General features: G+C 44.0%; 1 protein-coding gene across 1 annotated transcript in view; it reads left to right on the top strand.

Moving 5' to 3' along the window:
- Nucleotides 1-22306, top strand: part of jarid2b (jumonji and AT-rich interaction domain containing 2b) — a 101577-nt gene that overhangs the window by 53894 nt on the left and 25377 nt on the right. The window contains exons 3-4 of the mRNA XM_080484774.1: nucleotides 2640-2766; nucleotides 16245-16468. Of these exons, the coding sequence (XP_080340900.1) occupies nucleotides 2640-2766; nucleotides 16245-16468 (351 nt within the window). The remainder of the gene's footprint in view (nucleotides 1-2639; nucleotides 2767-16244; nucleotides 16469-22306) is intronic.

Raw genomic sequence — 22306 nt, 5'->3', positions numbered from 1 at the left:
CCCCCACCTCCCAAGTCCTCTGCCCAAGTCCTCTGCTCTCCCAGGATTCCCAGCTCTGCCCCTCAGATGGGCACTCATGTGCAACCAGCATATGTCAAACAAGTCTTTGGAGGGATGGATGGAGGCAGGCAGTGGAATAGAGCAGAAGTGGGGCTGGTGAAATGGGCCTCTGCTTGTTTGTTGGCGCTCTGTAGGGACAGCACGCGTCAGTCATTTTCATTGCACAATTAAAGTTAATGAGCTATTTTGTTTTCGCCGGGGTGTGACTGTCCAAAAGCTGAGGTTGGACTCTTCGCATCGCATTCATGTTAGTTTCATTCAGCTTGCCAAATACCTTTTATGCGAGCACTTCTTTCACGGTTACACTTAAATCCTTGAAACGTGTCTTAATCTGCAGCGATCTGTGGAATTTGTCCTCAGTGAGGACGAAGGAATTCGTGTCAGAAATGCAGCTTGATTGAATTCTCCATTGCCATAAAAAAAAAAAAAAATTTCCTTTGATGGGAGATGTGCTTTTGCTTGAAAAGCGGAAACTTCAAAGGACTTTAAGTGTAACTCTTGATTCATTGAGGCGTACAGATGTTAGCCTTTCGTGCAAATCAAGACATTGTAAAGCCGTGATTCACTCGAGGCCTATAGACTTAGAGACTCTCCAACACCAACATGAAGCACTGCCAGAAACGCAATGGCCTTACTCATCACGCTGGCTCTTGTTAACTTTTTGACCGCGGCGGCGTGCTCGATGACTGTACCTCCGCTCTCAGGTACTGACCTGCCCTGCGTGTGTGGGCTAAAAGCAAACCACCATGTTTATGTGATAATGAGAAAGTGTGACTGTGTGCGTGTGTTTGTGTGTTTGTGTGTGTGTGTGTGCTCCTTCAGGCCATAGTCATGAGTCTCAGCTAAATCATATCTTAGTAAATGCTTTATGCAATCACTCATCTCCGTCCTGTCTCCTACGCTGTCATTTGATCTCTCTCGGTCGCTCCCATCCCATCTTTCTCGGATGACACAATGCCCGGGCTTGTTTAACGGTAGTATGTTCACTCACGGGATATCATTCAAGTTGCCACTCATTCTAACCCATGCTCCACTGTCGTAATTCTCTCAATTTATTTTCCTTTTTAAAACCGAGGCTGCGGCTCATGGTGAGTGACGCATTCTTCAAAATCATCGGTCACCAAATGGAATTTCACCGAGTGCGTTCAGTTATTCAGCCAATCAGAGTTTGACATGCCAGTGTGGAAGTTGAAGTGAATGAAAGGAGTGTGCAATCACAGAGTTATTGGTTAAACAAACCGCTGGGAACTTGAAGTATCTGTGAGTCATCGCGCGTCGTTGCAGAAAGAGCCCAGATCATTTACCATCTTGTCAAGCGCAAACGCTTGCCAAAACAGGTGATTAGAGGTATTTTATGCAAAACTGGCACCGTCAGTTATTTGATTTCCGTACATACTGATGTAACATTGAGTTTTCATCTCTGCAAAAAGACTTGGTGTATCACTAAACACGGAAATGTCCCTCGGTCCAGTTGTCCTTTTTTTTTTTTTTTTTTTTAATAACCCTGAAAAGGTTGAAACTTTGCCTGCCTAATATCTTTGCCCATTCATGCTCAATTGTTAAATCTGACAAGCTTGGATGACACATTCCAAGAATTATGAGAAGCCCATGAGGAAATCAAGCCTTGTGATATCTATTTAATTTGGTTGTCTCCCTTCATCACCATCGACTTCTGCTTGACCTAATTTGAATTCTCGGTGCCTCTTGTTGCTTTTGATTTAAGAATCTGTCTGGGGGCTTATTTTGTTTGTGCAAGTTGCTTGCTAAATATTTAATTAGGGCTCTGTCAACCGGCCTCACTAAGAATGTCAAGTCCAGCTATAGCTGTCCATTTTTCAAAATGCCTCGGGCATGTTTTTTTTTTCTCCTCTCTTTTTAATTCTTTGGCAGAGGGCGCGCATCGCACGTGTCAACATACAACAGCGGTTGTATTCAATTGGGGAAAATGGTGGGAGGAAAAATTGTGTGAGGGCCTTTCCTTTTTCCTTTAACACCGGCCCACATGAAGTTAACAATAAATATGTTCGCTGGAATTTTAGTACAGCTCATTTACTCCTCTATCTGTAGCCACTGAGAAGATTTGGCATCCCTACTTCCCATAACGTTACTACAGAAAGCAGAGAATAATTAAACTTTGGGCCTATATGTACTAGTCAATACAGTGGCAGTTTAACCATCCAAACAAAGGCAACACTCACCCGTGTGTCACTCATTTGTAACATGAGTTTCTCTATACTACTAAAAACACACAGCAGGATTGAGTTCCTGCCATATATTGAAAGCTGGATACATCCTGGAAAAAGGGACAGACACATTCACACTATAATGACTCATGGTACTTCTATAAAAAAACTATTCTATAGTCATGCACTTGAAGTAAATGGTGTCAGGCTACTCATAAGAATGATGAATAAAAAATTGATAATGGTTTTCCGTGTTCATCTCCTTAATGTCTTTCATGTCTGTCAAGTGTTATCAAGAATACACTGTCATACAAAGCAGAACCACCACATCCTCTCATTAACAAATGGTAGCCACCTCAGATTTAACTCCCCCCCCCTCCCCCATTGTGTTTCCAGGTTCTTTAGCCAATGGGCAGCTGAATGGCCCGGGGTCGAAGGGCAGCCATAAAGATGACGGGTCCCTGCGCTCTCAGGGCCTGCACGGGAGCGGCGAGTACTGTGAGGACGGTCCTGCAAAAAAGAGGTGAGCTTGTGTGTGTGTGTGTGTGTGCGATTAGTTCCTAATCCTGTTTCAGTGTCATTGTGTTGGGAAGAGTTTTCCAGGCCTTGATTGTCAGCGTGCGTGATGCTCCCGTTGCTTATGCTGCGTGTGCGGCGGGGGAACTTTGCCCACATGACACAAATTTCGAGGCGACTAAGTTGTGGTGACTTTCTTGCACTCGGAGGTTTCCTGCAATGATGCGCAATAGCAGCTGCTTTCAAGGTGTCTTCATTGTTTTACACGCATGCTTCATCTTCCTCTTTTTCTCATCTGTAATTTGTCTTCCCGTGCCTCCCGTGTATCCGCTGCGACAACATCCGCTGAAAAATCAATTCAAACTGTTTCAGTGCAACACTGTTCATTGCGCTGATTTATAAACTCCGTGCATGCACTCTCTTTGTCATATTTTCTTTTGCTTTCCCCTCTGACTAGCTTCTTCATCCCTCTCAAGCATTTACAGTGAAATGCTCAGAGGCACGAGTTGCTGCTGCTCGATCTGTAACAAAATGCTAAATGCAACGTTTAAAGAATGTCAAAGGCTTTTAATGAGCGCACAATCGTTTAATGCAGACGAAATATCTGTCATTTATAATTACCCCACTTAAAGTTCTGTTGCCACGCATTTCCAAATGTAATCATTTAAACAGGGAAGTTTTTGCAGACTACAATAACATGTTAATTTGCAGCATGGTCTTTTACAACGTAATGCGTGAATTATTGAAAGTGATTATGTCTGTGAAAAACAGCCATTTTCAGAGAGATTGGTAAAAAACGCGGCGCTCTTAAGACAAATCTTGGAAAACGATGTAAATGTTCCCGGGAAAATGTGATGCTTTTAATGCTTTCAGCATGAAGACGGTTTTAAAATCACAAGCTGGAAAATCTGGTTTACAATAAATCATGCTCTGCAGAGTGTATTCCAGATTTGAAATGGTTGGTGTGTCTCTCAAAGATTATGATTTTTTTTTTTCTCTTTCTGCCTCAACGCCACATTCACACACTGAAAAAAAAAAAAAAGAAATTTACACAATGCACTTTTGCTTTTTTTCCTTAAATTTTTATGCTGAGCACCAGTAGTTGTAAGCCTTGTTTTCTGTAACCAGCTTCTGCTTCTAGCAGGTGTGTGTGTGTGTGTCTGTGTGTGTGTGTGTGTTCCTCGCACACATTGACAGGCCGTCCAAGCATCAGTGTAAAGCTGGAGGCAGAGTCTGGGGGCCGGACAGCAGCAGATGTCCCTCTGTAATGAGCCCATACAGCCTCCATTCACTTCGTCTCAAGCACCTGCCTAAGTCCTCCTGGCTGTCATTCGATACTGTAACCTCACAATCTCAACTTGGCCATTACAAGCTTTCATCTACCTGGATTTCAAACAGGTGGCCCAGAGCAAATATTGAAGCTTTTCAAGGAAGATCCACAAACTCAGAAAGTTGAAGGCCTTTTAGATTTGTTAAGAATTTATGGAAGTCGACACTTGGCCTTTAGCGGTAAAATAAAGATTAAAGTGTAAAAGCAGGAGAGGAAAAATAGGGTTTTTTTTTTTTATCCGAGCAGCGGAGAAAAGTAACGGTTGGTCTTGAAGTCAGACAAGATAAATGAGGTTGCGCCCTGAGTGTGGGCTGCCTGATTCAAGAAGGCGACAGAAAGCGTTGTATTGAAACCGAGCGAATGTGCGGCTTAATTTATAGTAAAGCGTACTTCTGCTCTTCACCTGCTACGCAAGAAAAGCACTGAAGGAAGAAGGCATAACAAAAAACACTCCGTTTTTATTTTTATTTTTTCTGCTGCTCTGATAGTCTGTAGTGCTGCTTGGAGAGGAGTTCAGTGAGAGGCCAGCCTGCGCTGTGGTTTTCATTAGTTCACCGCACACACACACACACACACACACACACACACACACACACTGGAGGAAGAAAGACTCTCTATCTGATGCTAATGAAACTCAAGCCTCGCCAGTACTTGGCAATGTCTCATGCCCTCTTAAAAAGAGTATTTTGTGTGTGTGTGTGTGTGTGTGTGTGTGTGTGTGTGTGCTGGTGCATGTGTGTGTGTTTAATGTGTGAAGGATGACTCTGGTGCCCTGGCATTGATGCCCCGTACTGTTCCTAAACAGGACCAACTGTGCCCATGCCAGAAGCTTTTACACCTGGCACCAACCAAAACAGAAGGGAGGAGCAGCGGCGGAGCCGCTTCCAATTTGAAGTGGAGGAAAAAGTTTGGGGAGAGCGGATGAAGGGAACGAGTTGAGAGGCAGAGAGAGAGACACGGGGTGGGGTGGAACAGAGATGGGATAGGAAGGGAGGCAGAGACAGAAGGACAGGTGCGAATGATTTTTGGCAGGATGCGGCTCCCTTTAGAAGTCTTTGAGATCAACTCCATGTTTGCCTTCCCATGCTCCTGAGATTGGTGGAGGGACTGGCAGCTCCTCCCCTCCAACATGCCAGCCCATTGTAGCCCAGCACTTACCAGCATGACCATATTCTCCAAATGGGGTTCCCCTGCCAAGCTAGGGCACCCCCCACACACACACACACACACACACACCGTCTCCTCAGTGCCACGGTTTACTGACCTAGTTATACTCCCACCGTCTCTTCCTCTCCTTCATATGATTCATGAAGACAAAAATAAACTTTCTGTGAGTTTCCTGTTACTCCAAAACTGTTTGCATATTTTTTTTTTTTTCCGCTTACACCAGTGGTGTCAAATCTTTGGTTCGGTCATGAAACACGCTGAGCCCAGTTTCCAAAAAAGGCGTCTTAGTTTTCACACTTACCCAGCGTCTCGTCACTCAGGCCACGTATGAGCGTGTGCGTTTTTTTTTTTTTTTTTTTTTTTTAAAGCATAAAGTTTGCAGTTAGAAAACCTCATTTCAAAATTTGTTTTAAAATCTTCCCCCTTCACGTTTATAGTAAGTTTCTTCCTTACGTCTGCTCTGCCAGATGCACACGGTGGTGTCGTGGTTAGCACTCTTGCCTCATAGTGATAAACTTGTTTGTTTCAAACTTGCCGTTTCTGTGTTCTCCAGTTTCCTCCGGGGCCTCCGGGTTTCCTCCCACAGTCTAAAAACATGCATTTGAGGTTAATTTGTGACTCTAAATTGCACGTAGTTGTGAATGTGTGTGTGTGTTTGCCCTGTGTCAGACTTTGTGACCGACCTCAGCCCAATAGAAGATGGATGGATGCACATCTGATATGATTTAAGCTTTCACAATTAAATCTAAATGAAATGTAAATATTAGAGAAAAAAAAGTGAGGATCGATTGTTTCCTCAGCTGGAAAGAGATTTATAGTTTTACTCTCTTGTCCTTCAGCTGTCTGAAACAAACTGTGGAGGTGCTGCACGAGTGCAGCGGGAGCTCGTGAGTTTTTGAGTGCATGGATCAGAAGTTGAGTACCCCTCTTCGAGAGACTTCTCAACTTAATTTCAGCATTTTCTCACCCCCACCCCCCTCTCCCTGTTCTTCTTTTCTCTTTCTTCTCTTTTTTTTTTTTTTCCCCTCCTGAACCCCACTTTTGGCTCTCTTTGAATCTGTTCTCTCTGTTGTCTCGGCCAAGACACACACTCAGCTGCTGCTGCTTGTTTTGTTTCAACTTAATCAATGCCAAGTGTGTACACACACACACACACACACACACACACACACACACACACACACACACACACACACACACACACACACACACACACACACACACACACACACACTCTAGTCTTGTCTAGCATAACCAATGACTCTTGTCAGTAATGCATAATCACCATTTCCATTTATGAGGGATTACATGCATGTGAGCAGGCCAACACGCACACGCACACAGAGTGAGGCGACCTGCTGTACATGAATAACACCTCGATGTACCATAAACACAAAGCCTTCCATGTATTTCACAGCTCATGTGTAAACTGCACTATAGTGCCTCAAAGCTATAAGACGACGCCTGGTGGTTCTCCTGCTGAGCCCTTCGTCAGTCCGTTTGAATGGCATCTTTGTTTTTTCCTGTCAAATGTTGCCTTTGAAATTCCCCAAAGAAATTGTAAACAGCAGTAAATGCCATGTCTTTGCTTACCCCATCGCAGTTTAACTCGTCTCGTTTTGTTTTTCTTTCTCTGTCACTGACTCACATTGCATGTCAGTGTCAGTCTCCACATTCTCCCACAAACTCTCCCCTCATTGTCGCTGCCTCGCAGCGGCTTTTAGGAAAGCCTTCCGTTCACCACTGAAATAGCAGGGTGAAGGGGTATTAACCAGCCACCATGGTGAATGATGTCACTCGGCATACACACTCACTCCCATAATCACTGTCAAACAAAAGACTGATTGTAGCAGCATAGATGAAGCCTAGAAAAGGGTTTCGCACGGTGTTCCTACTGGCTTAGTATCTGATGCAACTGTTGAGGCTTCCATCCTAAAGTTACAAGCTGAGAATATGTACTTATTCCAGTAAAAGATGATAAAGCAGAAGTTACCGCTTCCTGTCGGTACATTTAAAATCTGTCATTTTGAGACGATTCCTCTAAATGAGAAGCTTGAAGTTGTGGGTCAAATGATATGCTTTATAACATTCTCAAAAATCGACTCTTTGACGAGAGCAAACCTGAGCTACAAACGCATTTTACTGTGAAAGTCAGGGCTTGCCTTGACATTGTTGCTTGAAAAGAAAAATGCAGCGAGAGATGTTCTGTCGCAGAGAGCAGTGACCCAATGTCAAGGTCAGTTTGTCACCTAGACCTCGGAATCTTTTGTAAATTGAAAAGGCACAAGTGAGAGATAGATCACTTAAGAAGAATCTCTGTGTGCTTAGTGCTGAAATTACTATCCTCGTGGGTACATGAGTTCCTAAGTGTGTAGGAGAAAACATTGAAGAAGTTCAATAAAGTTGCACTATTAATTGTACACAGATGCTCATGTGTCTCTGCATGCACCCGTGTTCCATTACTGGAAATTAAAATATCAACACCCGCTGTTAGTTTCATGTGGTTTTTTTTAATCTTCATTTTAGAAGGATTTGTTCCGTTAAAACTTCTCGGACCACTGATTAAGCACTAACAGCCGTGTTATTTTTGTGACACAACCTGGCGTTGGGCAGCCACGTCATGTGCGTTTTGAGGTGGACTAAAAGGTCGGAGGTCACGGAGCATGCGCATCCAGTGAGAGACACTATTGGCCGGTAGTGCTGTGCAGTAGACCTTGACTGTTAACAGAGGTTACGTCTGACTGGTGTTTCTTCTTTGGTGAGAAGATGTAGTGACGCACAAAGAACTTTTTTTTTTCCCCCTCAACAAAACAGACTGACGGTGTTTTCCAATGTTGTTATTTTTGTGACGTTTGTCTTGAGTCCAGCACTAATCTTACATTTACATTTTTAAAGGGACGATGGGGGACAGTGGGCGACTTCCATTTGACCTAATATTGTATTTATATATTCACCCAGATAGAGCTTAGCTTAATCTATTGTCAAGATGTCTTTTCTCTTTGCATCTGCCTATCGCGCCATCTCCGCTCTCAACATCTAACCCCCTCCAAAAGAGGGGCAAGGTTATATTTAAATGTTCACAGAGGCCCTGCTGCAGCTTTTATCTTAAATAACTATCTGCTCTATTGTGAAGCGAGTAGCCTAACTCCGCACACAGTTGCTCCTGTTTGAGTGATACTCACAGTTAATCTTAATGTGGTTGAGCTTTACAAACCATATGCTGGTATATACATCACTATCACTGTCTGTTCTAGTGAACCACTGCTGATGTAGAGAATAGTTTGTGGACTTCTGTATGCATACATCTTCATATGGCCAATGATTGTGTTTATTTGTGCTCCGTGTATACGTGGCCGGGGGTCTCTGGGTGCACTGTGTGCACATGCGAAGGTCACAGGGGTTGATGGGTCAGTTCACCGCAGTGCCATCCCTCTCCTAAATGCACGGAGACAGAAAAGCAATAAACACATTGAGTTAAGTGAGTGTTCACTCAGGCCTGTTTACACTGAACACTCACGGTTCATTTTAGCGTTTGTAGTGGGACAACTCGGCTTTCACACTGAACGTTTGGAAAGCTCTAGTCAGATTTGTCATTTTCGCTCTCTTGGCTCAGTGAGCTGCTCCATACTGAGAGAATAACACCTGTAAAGGCACACATTGGATACTTTGCATTTTAAATTTGTTATGTGGAAAGCAAAAGCTATTCGGTGGCTTAACTGTCTGCTAGGAAAAGTTTATTATCCATGCCTAAACGGAGCAGCTTTGGAAGCTTTGTCATACTTTTGTATGCATGCTTTTCTGCTTATATTCACATTTCCACATGGTATCAATTACAGCATGATCACTGCTTTCAGCATGACATTATGAAGACAAGAAAAATATTATTGACTTAAAACATTAAAAAAAAAAAAATCTCATTTATGTGATCTGCTGGAGTGTCTGGACTGTCAGACACACAGATACATTTACAGTAAACAAAAGAGTGGACCGAAGACTGATTAAATGCACATGCATTTGAGAAAGATTAATTGTTATGGATAAACATTCGTACACTTTCCACTCTTGAGCACACAAACACGTACGCGTATTGCTGGTGTGTTCTCGCCGAGCCAGCTGCAGTGAGGTAGTGTTTTATCAGGACCATGTGGAGCATCTGGAGCCAATTAATGCGTCCCTCAAGGTACAGACTCTGGATCAGCGCGCTTCTCCTCAAACTGCAACCTTTACCAAAGGAAGGAATACAAAGTCTGGCTCTAACTACCCTGGATGCAGTTTGGACATGACTCAAGACCCTGATTCGAATGTGCTGGATTTCTGTGATGGTCATGTTGTCAGTCATGGTTTTATGGTTCTAGTGTGCTTGACGTTGATTGTTCACCAGCTTCCTATGCTTCTTGAAGGGCCCCTGATTACTCGCTCACTAAACTTCACCGTCGAAAACTTCTTGTCTTGATTGTTACCGTGTCGTCCGCTGGCCTTTCGGCTCATTTTCTCATTGCGAATCAAAAGCAGCTCGGACTGGCAGCGACGTTCCAGATAATGAGTGCATTTTCTGGCAGCTCAGACGGTCGCTCGTCTCCAAAGAGCCTCACAGCATTAAGAGTGCAGAGTGCACAAATTGACACAGGAACTACAAGCTCATGTTGCCCTCGCCAGTCTTATCCAAATATCTGGTTACAGCGGCACAGCAAAGGTCTGAAACCAAACCACACAGTGACGGCCACACATAAAAGCCGGCGCTTCACTGTGGACGACCCAGGCTTCGTCTACAAGGGACACAGTGTACACTATGTGACCTCAAGTTCGCAGACACACATGGCATTGAAACTCGTCTGCCGAGCCATTCCGTGTGTCGTTCACGCCGCTCACAGGATTCACAATGTAGAGCTGATGCAGCATTCACACAGTTAAAAAAAAAAAGTTATGGCTGACATTATATGCTGACTTTCCATTTTTCCACAAAATTAACTGGAACATTAGTGTTGGCTTCTGCATTAGTATAACGGTAATAAAGCTTAATTTTACCCACTAATCCAAATTAATAGAAATATTTTCTTAAACTTTAGTAATTTGAAAATGATTAAAGGGGGTAATTGAGTTTCACCCCCAAAAGTGTTTGCCCTCTCCCTAACTCCAATCATCAATAGTCAATAGATGGAATGTAATGAATAATGCTGAGCTAACATCTTACTCAGTAAATCAAGCATGCATGAACAATCACTGTTTCAACAATCAACTCTGCTTAATTGGCTTTTAACATATTTTCTTTTGCATCTGTTCCAAGCCTTTTATGCATAAAAGACTTGATATGTGGTTTAATATACGGCTGTTGTCAGTTCTGTCAAACAAACACGCACACATACTTACTCATCTTGTGTGTTGCACAGTGCACCCTGCTGATGTGCTTTGGCTAACGGCAAACTGCACTGAGGAGCCAGTTGAGGCAGGAGGTTTGTGTTTGTGATGGTTTTCTCCTGCGCTGAGGTTTACTGAGTTATGGTAGTGGTGAAGATGGGTAGTCTTCACCGGCAGAGGTCAAAAACAAGGGTCAGTTAACTGATCGACAGTCTGAAGCCCCTTACGTGCGTGCCAACTGTCTTGGCAGTGGCCACAGGGACCCGCAGTCTTACTGTCTTTGTAATTCCCATGGAAATGGCGGTCACGGAAAGGATTTTGATAAGATGGAAACTGAAGAAGAGCTCAAAGTCACACCGTCTTTGATTGACGGAGCCCATGTGCACGTGCGCTCTCCCTCAACTGTCCCCGGCTGCGCTGCCCGAACACACAGAGGTCTGCTGTAGGACGAGGAAAAACACATTAAACTTGCTCCGTCTCCTCTTTCTCTCTGTCCCGGACTCATCACCGTCCCTCATCACCACTCCGTTTTTCATCTCGCTTACATTTTATATGTGAGGGGGAAGCCACAAACGAGCCTTTATTCTCTTCCTTTGCTCTCCTTCCTTTTCGTCTTCCTTCATCGAGGTTTGCCGGCTGACAGGGTCGTCAAATTTTCTCACTCTGCTTCTCTCAGAGATAATCAATGCTCTCGCGCCTATGGTGGCATGTGTAATATTAGACATTAGAGCACTCCTTTGAAGGGTAGAAGGCTGGGGGTGGGGGTGGGGGGGTCGGGGGGGGCAGGAAGGAATGGAGGGAGGAAGGCATGGATGATAGGTGGATTAGAAAGGGATGAATGGGGACATCCTGCTGTAATCTCTCTGCTTTTTCTACCGGTATTGGATCTCAGTTTTCTCTTTTTTTCCCCTCCTCCCTCTGTCTCTCTTACTTTCTTCTCATCCTCCTTCAATCAGGGCAATCAGTCTAATTTAAACTTACGTAAGCCTCACTTTCCCACTGTGGCAATGCACCAATGAGTATTCTATAGCTCGACACGTCTGGGAACATGATGTACCCTGGATTTTATGCACACACGCGCGCACACACACACACACACACACACACACACACACACACACACACACACACACACAAACCTCCTCTGGGCAGACGGAGGGATAAATCAGGGGCTCATGTTACCACTCAGCCCTCACTGCAGTGGCTACACTTCCAGAAACGGTCATGTCATTGCAAATTGTTCCCATGTTGATTACTCAATAGTGTGTGTGTGTGTGTGTGTGTGTGTGTGTGTGTGTGTGTGTGTGTGTGTGTGTGTGTGTGTGTGTGTGTGTGTGTGTGTGTGTGTGTGTGTGTGTGTGTGTGTGTGTGTGTGTGTGTGTGTGTGTGTGTGTGTGTGTGTGTGTGTGTGTGTGTGTGTGTGTGTGTGTGTGTGTGTGTGTGTGTGTGTGTGTGTGTGTGTCCATCTTTAAAAAGTCATGACTCAGCATTTTAAGCAAACGCCTGTTTCTCTAAAATCAGAGCTAATTGGGTGAAATTGGTAAAGCAAGTGTTTACTACAATAGTTTTCACGCTCTAATTTCCTGGCAACCCAATATAGATAATAACACTAATTCTGTTTTGCCCTCGGAGAGCAGATTTCAAAGAACCGTCTATCGCTGTTGTCTGTGAAAAAAACAACAGTATTTGTTACTGGAGTTGTAGTCTCCAGGTGCTTTAGTTTTATTTATCTCTTCACCTTGCTTCATATTCTCTGCCAAACCCAGCATTATCACATCATCAGTGAAGCAGATCGGCTTTTATTACCTTTTTTATTAGGTTTATTAGTTTCTGCTGTTACAATACCATTAAAAGAAAGAAGATGTGAGAACTGATAATGCACATTAAAATGTACATAAAATAAGAATTTGGTCAAATTAGTGGAGATTTACCTTATATTCAGCAATAGTTAAAGTTGGGGGAAACTTCCCCCCTGAGCATCCAGCTCCCTCGTTAGTTAATAAGTAACAGATAACAGGGGATCAGCTGAGACTTGTCTGAGGAGGCTGTGGATGTCTGTCTAGACAGGATGTAGTAAGCATACCACTTTATTAGCTCATCCATCTCTGTCTTCATTCTTTTACTTGTGCTCTACTTATGTTGTTATACTCCTTCCCCTTTTGTGTAGGTCAGCTAGTCACTCTCTCACGCTTTACGCTGCTGTTTAGGATCCTATTCATCTGAGGCTGCAGCATTTAAACTAACCAGAGTTTTCAGTGTACCAGAAGAAGATTTCATGGAGAACCCCCCCCCCCCCCCCTCCCCCCCCCCCTTCCTCCTGCACACAGTTTTAGAAAGTGCTCATAGCACATATTGAATTGATTGGCTGGCGGGGTGATTTAAGTGCCTGCACATATGAACTATGCATCAGGACATGTGTTCCTGTGCAACTGTGGTAACATGGATGTAAAAGCAGCGCGGCGCTTTGAGGGTTGCTATTACTTCACTCTGTATATGACGGAGTGTTGTCCTTTCAAGGTTCAGTGAGGTTCACAAGCACACATGTATTCATTCGGTACATAGTGTTCAGGCATGTCCGGTTTCTCAGGAGGGGGAAAAAAAACAACTAAGAGAGACGTTCAAAGAAGCACATTTTTAAATAAGCAATCGTCATGAAAATACATTTCAGGAGAAGGTGCACAGAGAGAGAAAAGGCTTTCCATCATCACTGTTTTCAGTTTATTGATTGAATCGGTTAAGAAATGGCAAACATGCAGTGATGAATGATCAAGATGGACTTTGTTATAAGATCAAGATGGGAGTTGTTTAATGAAAAACAAACAAGTGTTTTCATTACGCTGAATGTGGCCGTGACATCACCGCATGAAGGCAGTGGAAGTCTTTTTTTTTTATTATATTGAAGCTTTGTGTCTGCTTTTATTATTCTAACCTGTATGTAGTAGTTGTTAACACGACAGTTCAGCTTTGACTTTGAGTCTAGGATGTTCTCTCTTCACATTTTAAGGATATTGCATTTGTAGGATAGGCTGCTGAGCTGAGCATAGCGGTTGTGCCCCTGTAAAATTAATCTTTATTTATAAAAAATTTTTTACCAAACCGCTTATATTTGCTTTTGCTCTTTACGCTTTTTTTAAGCGTTGAGCTTATATTGTGTATATGATTTTAAAAAAAAAGTAGTTGATTTGTCCAAGTCAGGATTGCACCTCTTTGCATGCTGTGTGTGGGATTCCCTCTCCATCTGTTCCTCTAACTCTATGCCAATTTATCTCCACCTCGCACACTTCAACTTTTCTTTCTTAGTCACGCAAACGTCCCACCGTCTAACTTCTCCCGCGCTGCAAACCGCCCCATTCTCTCCCTCCTCCTCACTCTTCATCACTTGAGCTCATACTTAACGACTTCAAATTCATCCCTCTCCATACGTCACTGTCAAAATGCCCCCAAAGTGGTCAAAACAGAAAACATTTCTTCTGGGTTTGTGTGCAGACTGAGGATGTGAGTGTTTCATGTGGACTGACTTGCATTTGGGTTGGCAGGGGGTTTTAGCCTTGTGCTTTGTTGGCTGGGGAACCTAAACTGTGGGTATTTAAATCTGTTAACGCTCGCATTGTGGGAATTGCAATATGAAACAAAAGTCAAGTCCGTAAAGCATAAATGATTATGTTTAAAGTTAGGACTATCTGCTTTCTTGTCTGTTTCTTAAAGTCATTATGTGCCCGGGCGCCTCATCCCTTTTAATCAGTGTGAAAACTTAAAGACCCAATCAGTGACGTCTGTCCACATAGTGTTGTTCAGCCTGCTGTTTCATGCCAGTGGATGACCGAGCCTCTTATATGTAAAGAGTCCTTTCACTGAATAAAAGGCAGAATGAAGCTGTCTTATGTCAACATGTTGTTGAATTAGTGACCTGTTCATGCCACATTTGCAGAAATATTAAGAATAATATGATCTGTGGAAAGATGCGCTTGTAAAGGAATTTCATTAGGAAGACTGCAGATCACTTTGGTGTCTGATTACATTTTAACATAGAAATGTCAAGCTAATTGAAGTGATTCTGTTTTCTTTGTTTCCGATAGTAAACAAACCTCAGTGGCTCCCCCACCTCGTCTCTAAATGCAGTGCTCGGGCAATGCGCGAGCAATCATCTCTCAATTTCTCACATATTGAGCTTCCACCCATGTCGGGGCAGGAAATTGACACGTTTCGACTCCGTGCTGTTCTCTGATTGGAGTGTAATCGGAGCTCGGCACCTTTCTGTGGCTGCGCCAAATGCATTGTGGGTGTTCTCCAGACATGATCCTATCTTCCCTCACCTCAGTCCAGTCTGAAGCAAATTGACAAATAATACCAGGATGTCACAAGGCTTTTATCCTCAACATTTATAGAATTTCTGGCGCGCTCTCACACATACACAGCAGCACTAACATTCACAGCAGCACTAATCGATTGAGGCCATTTTGCTGGTTTACCTGGCCCCTTACGGCCGGGGACTTTCATAGTTCTTGTGCTTGCGTGCCAAATGTGTAAGAATGCACACAACCAGGTGTGTGCGCGTGTTGTGTATACAGGAGCTGATGAGGCAACCAAGTCCGGTGCGTTTTTCACCGACATCCTCTTCTTCAATATTCCGCTCTTATCTTCGCCTCCGCCAACACACACTGTGAAGTAAAGAGAAAAAAGAGACAAGCGGAGAGAAAAATGAGAGAGACATCTCAAAGGCTTTGTGCACCACAGAGTGAAGAAGACACAATGTGGAGGCACGGAGGGGATATTTAAAATGGTGGAAACTGAGAAAGATACAGAAGTAAAAGCAGAAAAGAATTAGGCCAGAGGAAGATGGGGGATGAACAAAGTAGTTCCCTGGCAGTGTGTGTGGTCGTTTTGGCAGCTGGTTCTTGTGTATTTGGTTATTATCAGCTGCCACTGACAGTGCGAGCGCTGCCTTATAGACAACTTAATCTTTCACTGGTGCTCGACTGCGATCAGAAGAGACCTGCGATGTTTCGGTTTATGTGTGAGTATGCACGTGTAGCTTTCAGTCATTCAACTCAAAACTACGATACAAGTTCAATTCTGATATGTATCATTGGTAATTATTTAGCGCCTGTGTCCATGGCGCTCAAACATTACTCAAACGTTTTTTTTGCGCAAGTGTTTGCACCCCTTGCATGAACACACATTCAAGCTCTCCGAATGTGATCCGGAGTGTGTGTCGATGCCTGAGCACCCAAGTGATCATGATGAGCTCACACCCACTCACTAAACAAATGTGTGTATACACATACAAGGTAATCAATTTTGCACCACAGGGTGACTGTGTCAGTAAACCAGTCTACAGTGAGACAATAGCCACAGGGCCTCGCTAATAGAAGCAGTGAGTGATTGGCTGTGCTGGTATGTAAAAGAGCAATGCTGTGATTTTAATCAGCTCCATGCTACTTGGTCTTCTGCTGAGCGATGAATGATGCATCAGGTCTAGATATCCTGCTGGAGCGCAGTGTGTGTGTGTGTGTGTGTGTTTTGTTATTCTTGGTTGTTTATATCTTTCCTAATATGTGATAATAGACTGGAATGTGTGGGATTGACTGTCTGTATAAGCCTTGTAGTTGAACTTTTCTTTTTCCTCCACTCAGACCTCGACTTCAGGCCCAGAGGAAGTTTGCCCAGTCGCAGCCCAACTCACCCAGCACTACTCCCGTCAAGGTGACCGACACAGGCAGCCTGAACACCAGCCTGGCCACGGTGCCATCCACGTCCCTCTCGGCGCTCTCCTCCTCGGTGCTGTCCGCCTCCATTCAGGATCTGTCCAGGCGCAAGCCCAAGACCGAGGACTTCCTCACCTTCCTCTGCCTCAGAGGTAAGACGCGGCAGAACGCAGCAGATGGAGACATAATTACATGCGCAGCTACAACCTGCGGTAGAGCGGGAGAGAGGATGTTTAACAAGAAAGCTGCAGATATGGCTTGTGTTATTATTAGAGGTTTATATCAGGGTCCATTACACTGGCCTCTGCTCGACGTACACCTACATTTTACTTGGAGTCTTCATTTCCACACGAAAATATACAAAAGCAATTCGAACTTTTGTTTTGATCCCCCACTACCCATTCATACACGCACACGCACACTGACTGCAAAGCGGCCCAAGGCTACGATTATCCTGCATTTCATCAGCTTACACATCTCCCCCTCCTTACCTTTCAACAACTGTCTGTCTCCTTAACACTCTGCCTCTCACCCTCTACTACGGCAGCTGTTCATACGTAAAGTGCTCACAAGCACACACCCTGCTCTACAAACACTGCCCAAGTTCCTCAAGAGTGTGTAGCACCTTCAATGTCAAACGAACTGTTAAAAAAAACAACAACAACTAGCAGAGCAATTAGCAGAAGTGTTTTTGCTTATTCGTGCCTGTGTGTTTCGTGTGTTTGTGTATGTCTGTTACTGTTCCATGTCTCTCATGGATTGTTCACAAATTTAGAGTTTTGTAACATGAAAAACTGTTTCATAGTGTAATGCAGGCATCGATTCTCGATCACACTCTCTCAACAATGTTTTTACAGTCATAGTGACAGAAGTGTTGTAAACGGACTCATGTTATCTATAATCTATCCTCTGAGGCAGCTAGTCAATCTGCTGCAACATATCGCGTTGCTGCAAAAGCATCAACACCCAAACTTCTGACGTTCGTATTGAAAGTACTACTTCAAATTTGAAAGTGCAGTTTGCAAAAAGCTTCTGGCAATGAGATAGATTTACTATGAACTTTCTTAAATTCTCTAAAAACGACATCATGGATAATGATAAGAGTTGCTGTTTTGTCATTGTCGCCAATTATTACATTTATTTTATAGTGCACTTTACGTTCAAGAATCTCAAAAGGTTCCAACCAATAAGCAAATAAAGAATCCAAAAACAAGAATCCACAGAGCACAGAAGCAACGAAATGCTTGAGTTCTTTTCTGGGAGGGATGAATTCCTCAGATGTGGCGAAACAGGAGCCCGGTCTCACATGGTGATAACATTGAGTTGTGGATGTGAAGTTATAAAGGAGGAAAATAAGTACAGAACTCCCTCAATGTGTGGCAGAAATACCCACATGGGTCGAAAAAGGGGAAGTAGACCTATTGTGTGTGTGAAAAAGAAGTTGATAAATATAGAAATAAGGAAGGTAGAAGTGAAAGAGGTAAAGGCTCAGGTACTCAAAAACAGAAGTTAAAGTAACCATCCGAAGGAAAACGTCTGTAAGCTTTAAGGGACCTTCCTTTGTCGAGTGCACGGCCTCTCTGTTGGTGTTTGGATTTTTTGGGATTCCTCATTTATCTCCCATAGACCAAGAATATGCTAATGTGATGGATTGGTGACTCTTTCATTACCCAAAGCTGTGGTCGTTTGTCTCTCTGTGTTTGTCATGTGATGGACGGGTGACCTGTCCACGATGCGGTCAGCTGGGATCGGCTTCTACGGCTCTAAATTGTATCAAGCCTTATAAATGATGGATGGATGGGTTGAGTTGAGATTGTGTTAAAAAGTAGCAAGTACATCAAAAAAGTTGTCCAAAAGTACTTAAATGAAGTTTAGATCGCTTGTAAAGATTCATAAGTGCTGTATGTCAGTCCCAAATCATCTCTTTTACCGTGACATAGTTAAAGTGTGTCACATTCAAGGCCCCGCTCATAAAATGTTCAGGACAATTCTCTCCAACAACCTTGGCTGTGACTCCTCTGAGCTATCTCAATTTTATAATTTGTTGGATATCCTGACCACAGTTTTCCTCAAAATGTCCTCACAAGCAGAATTAATTTCTTCGGAAGACAAAATGCCCGACTCCAGATTAATTTGCTGTTATCATTATTAACCTCTGTCCATCCTGCAAAGTAGGCTCAGGACACGGGAGAGGCAAATTTAGATTGGAGCCTGTTGGGACCTGATGGCTATATGTTGCTATTCTGAGGAGAATACTCCTATTATGGAATGTCATTTTCACCTTACAGGGCTCAATCGAGATTGTATAATTGAAGGCTGCTAAAACCGACTGAAGCTTTTTGGTGCAGAAGGCCTTGATTTGCATATATAGGCCACGGTGGTACATAGGCTAATGACTCTTTGAAGCTGAGATTATTCTCAGCGCCGGGCGCCGTGCTCACTCCACCCTTGCACATGTGGAGTGGGAGACTAATGAGGTGTAGGTGGCTGGTCCTGACTCTGTTTTGCTGCTTTCCGTCTTTATAATTAAGGTTACGACTGGTGCTTTGCAAGCTGATTTTTAGTCTGCGTGTCCCCAAAAAAATAAAACGCTGGTCTCCACAGTGCTATTCTTGCTAATTTTAGAGCTAGGATGCTAAGCTAACGATTGAATGGTTTTCCACAGGCTTTTTCCACTCTGCCTCTCCCTGCTTTACCGGTTTATTTATAGACGCAGTTTAATTCTGTGTGTATGTGTGTGCACAATTTTGCCCATGCTGTGAGGATGACATTTTCCTTCGCAGGGCTTCTTCTGCTCTGTTTTCCCCTTGGCCTCTCATGTGACCCATATGCAGGGACCCTCACCAAGAGAGGAACATGGGAGAATGTCAGCAGAGCCCTTGAGGTTGCGTCTATGAGTGTGTGTGTTCAAGCATGCGCGCGAGTGCAAATCCATGCTCGCTGCTGATGTGGCCTGCGCCGCTTATCTCCGCCGTGCCCTCCCGCCGTCGTCGTGTCTGTGCATCCATCTGCACACTCTCAGCATCCAGGGTATATGAGGAGAGACGCGGCCTGTGAGGACATCTGTGTCGTCCCGGTTAATCTTTTCAAAGGGACACAAGTCTTTGATTCCGTCTGAAGCCACCAGCCCCCCTCTAAGATCCCGACGCTTCTCTGTGGATTTGACCACCACACACATTAGGCTCCTTCATGTCTGCTACCAGAATATCTCTGGCTACATTAAGGAAGATATCAAACCCATCATCCCCTCCTAATTCCTTTTCAATTTGTATCTGGCTTTTTTTATTTAAAGTTGTGGAGGCGCATTAAGTTGAAACTTCATCTGTGGTGATTTGTGGGATTGGTCCAGGTCAAACGTTCACAATGTGTAAACCAACCCACACACACACACACACACACACACACACACACACACACACACACACACACACACACACACACACACACACACACACACACACACACACACACACACACACACACACACACACACACACACACACACACACACACACACACACACACACACAAATTCACTGCAGTGTTTGCTTATCTTATCTGGTAAACATTACACATCCACCCCAAAGGCTTCTATCCATCACTCTTTCTGACAGCGACATTAAAGCAGTTAAAACATGATGGATTTCGAGTAATAAAGTGAGCAATTACAAAAGAAACTAATGGTGTAAAAGAGGGACTCTCGTGCCACTCTGTGTTGTAAAATCTCATTTTACTTTTTCATCCTTTTTTGAATCTTGACATGAAAATGGACACAAATCCTCCTCTTTTGGGATCTTTAATAATTTGGTTAGCTGCTGGTGATTTAGTTATTGCCGCATCTTAGAAAACGTTGTATTTCCTCTTGTGGGGGGGGGGGGTCTGATTGATCTGATGCAACGTGGGAGTAACCGAATATAAAAGTTTCTCAAGAAATCTGTCTGCTGTAGAGAAGGATACACATCATGTGTGCTCACCACCCACACTGTCTAGTCCATACATTCTGCATTTATCTCGCTGTTCATCTTATTTCTCCTGCAAGCACACACACACACACACACACACACACACACACACACACACACACACACACACACACACACACACACACACACACACACACACACACACACACACACACACACACACACACACACACACACACACACACACACACACACACACACACCCGTGCTAACCAGCTGCAGTGCTTAGTCCTCGTCTGTGTTCTCAAAATGGTGTTTATGTGTGGTCCAAGCTCATAGCCGGACTGTTTATATCCATGGAGAAAGCCATTTGGGTGGTAGCCAGACTGTCTGCCTCTGGCCCAGTCTGCCTCTGGTAAGTCAGAGGGCGCAGTGCTGCTTGCAAAAGGGAGGAGGCAGCACTGAGGCGAGCACAATAAAGAACATTAAAATGCACACTGCTTAGGGTGCTTGCACATTGTGATTGAACTAAACCGCTCGTGTCACATCTCGTGCAGATCTTTTAGATAAATTTAGATTTTTATATTGTGTATGCGCAAAACGCAGGTAAACACACATAATGTACACTCTGACATGAAGGAGGCAAGCAAAGAGAATACATAATTAACTGCACGTACACACAAAAATATACACCCATGTATATACTTCACAGTTCTGTCTCTACTGTATGTGTGTGTGTTGTGGCAGTCTGCCAGTGTATATGAGCACAACATCAGTGTTTACCTCGATGCCCTCTGGGCTTTTCTCTCCTGCCTGCCAGCCCCAGTGTGGTGCCTCTCTGTCAGGTTCACTGAGGCCAATCCCTCTGCTTTGCTTACATAACCTCCCAGCTCTGACCCAGTGAACCAAAGACCTCAGTTTCCTAGATTAGACTGTTCACATCTGTTGTTTTTTTGGCGAACAGACAGCCAGTCCTACATATTTTGTTCAGGACCTCTGTTTCCGCTGCTCCATTCACAGACTTGATGTCGTTTGAACTTGTTTTTATCGTCTGAGGATTTAGTTTAACTAGAAGCACATTTTCCCTCCTGGGAACAGAGTTTCAAGTCCGACAGCTACTCACAAGTGTCTCATGTGCACCGCTGCTGTGACAACTGAGTTTCCCTCAGGGATGAGGTGTTTTTCTCTCTCTCTAATGTACGATTGCTGTTTGATTAAAGTCTGAAAACGGTACGTCTCGTTTGACGTCCTTCGTTGGCTGCTGCAGTTCTGTCTGTTTTCTCCTCCCCTCTAAGGGCGGAGCCGCTGTTTGTGGGGTTAATGGTTCTGTTGACATCAAGGAATGTCAATTGGAGATGTAATCCTTAATCCCTCCTCACTCCGTTTCTCCTCCAAGGGGGCGACGAAGAGTTCTGGCAGAGCACCCCTCTTTGTAACTTTTCCTCTTCTCACCAGATAACGTACATTTGTTTCCCTTTCCTGACCTAATCTTAAAAGCACTCATGCTCCCTGCACACACATGCTGCTCTCACTTCTAAGTCGGCACGTCCACATGTCCCCATGGCAGCTAAACCCTCTTGATTGACTATTTAAATTGTCCTCATTGTTTCAGTTCCAGTTAAGGGGACAAAAGAAGGGTAGCCAGAGAATGGAGGGTTTATAATTATGCCCCCTCATCCACCCACCCAGGAGCCCCCGTTAAAAATGACAATCCTAATAGACTCTTTCAGACCTAATTATGATTTGTCTGCGGCCGGAATGAGGTAGATGAAAAGCTGGTGTAATTGGGGGATTGGGCTGGAGCCCTGTTGGAGATCCTGGAGAGGGGCAGACAGGTTTTTTTTTAACTTGTATGTGAGCATGTGTTGTTGTTGTGTGTTTTTTTGAGTAGGCGATGGATTTGGGATGTTGGGGGCACGAGGTGTAAATCTTTGGTGTCGGCCCCAGAAACGTGGCCCGACTCCCGTTGTTGAGATGCCAGTAATCAATAATGGACCACTAGATCTGCTTGGCAGGCTCTGTCTGTGTGTGTGTGTGTGTGTGTGTGTGTGTGTGTGTGTGTGTGTG

This window comes from Lipophrys pholis, assembly GCF_963383615.2.
Source record: "Lipophrys pholis genome assembly, chromosome: 17".
Classification (NCBI taxonomy): Eukaryota; Metazoa; Chordata; class Actinopteri; order Blenniiformes; family Blenniidae; genus Lipophrys; species Lipophrys pholis.
Note: the sequence above shows the minus strand (reverse complement) of the source record. Positions and strands in the feature narration are given on the sequence as shown.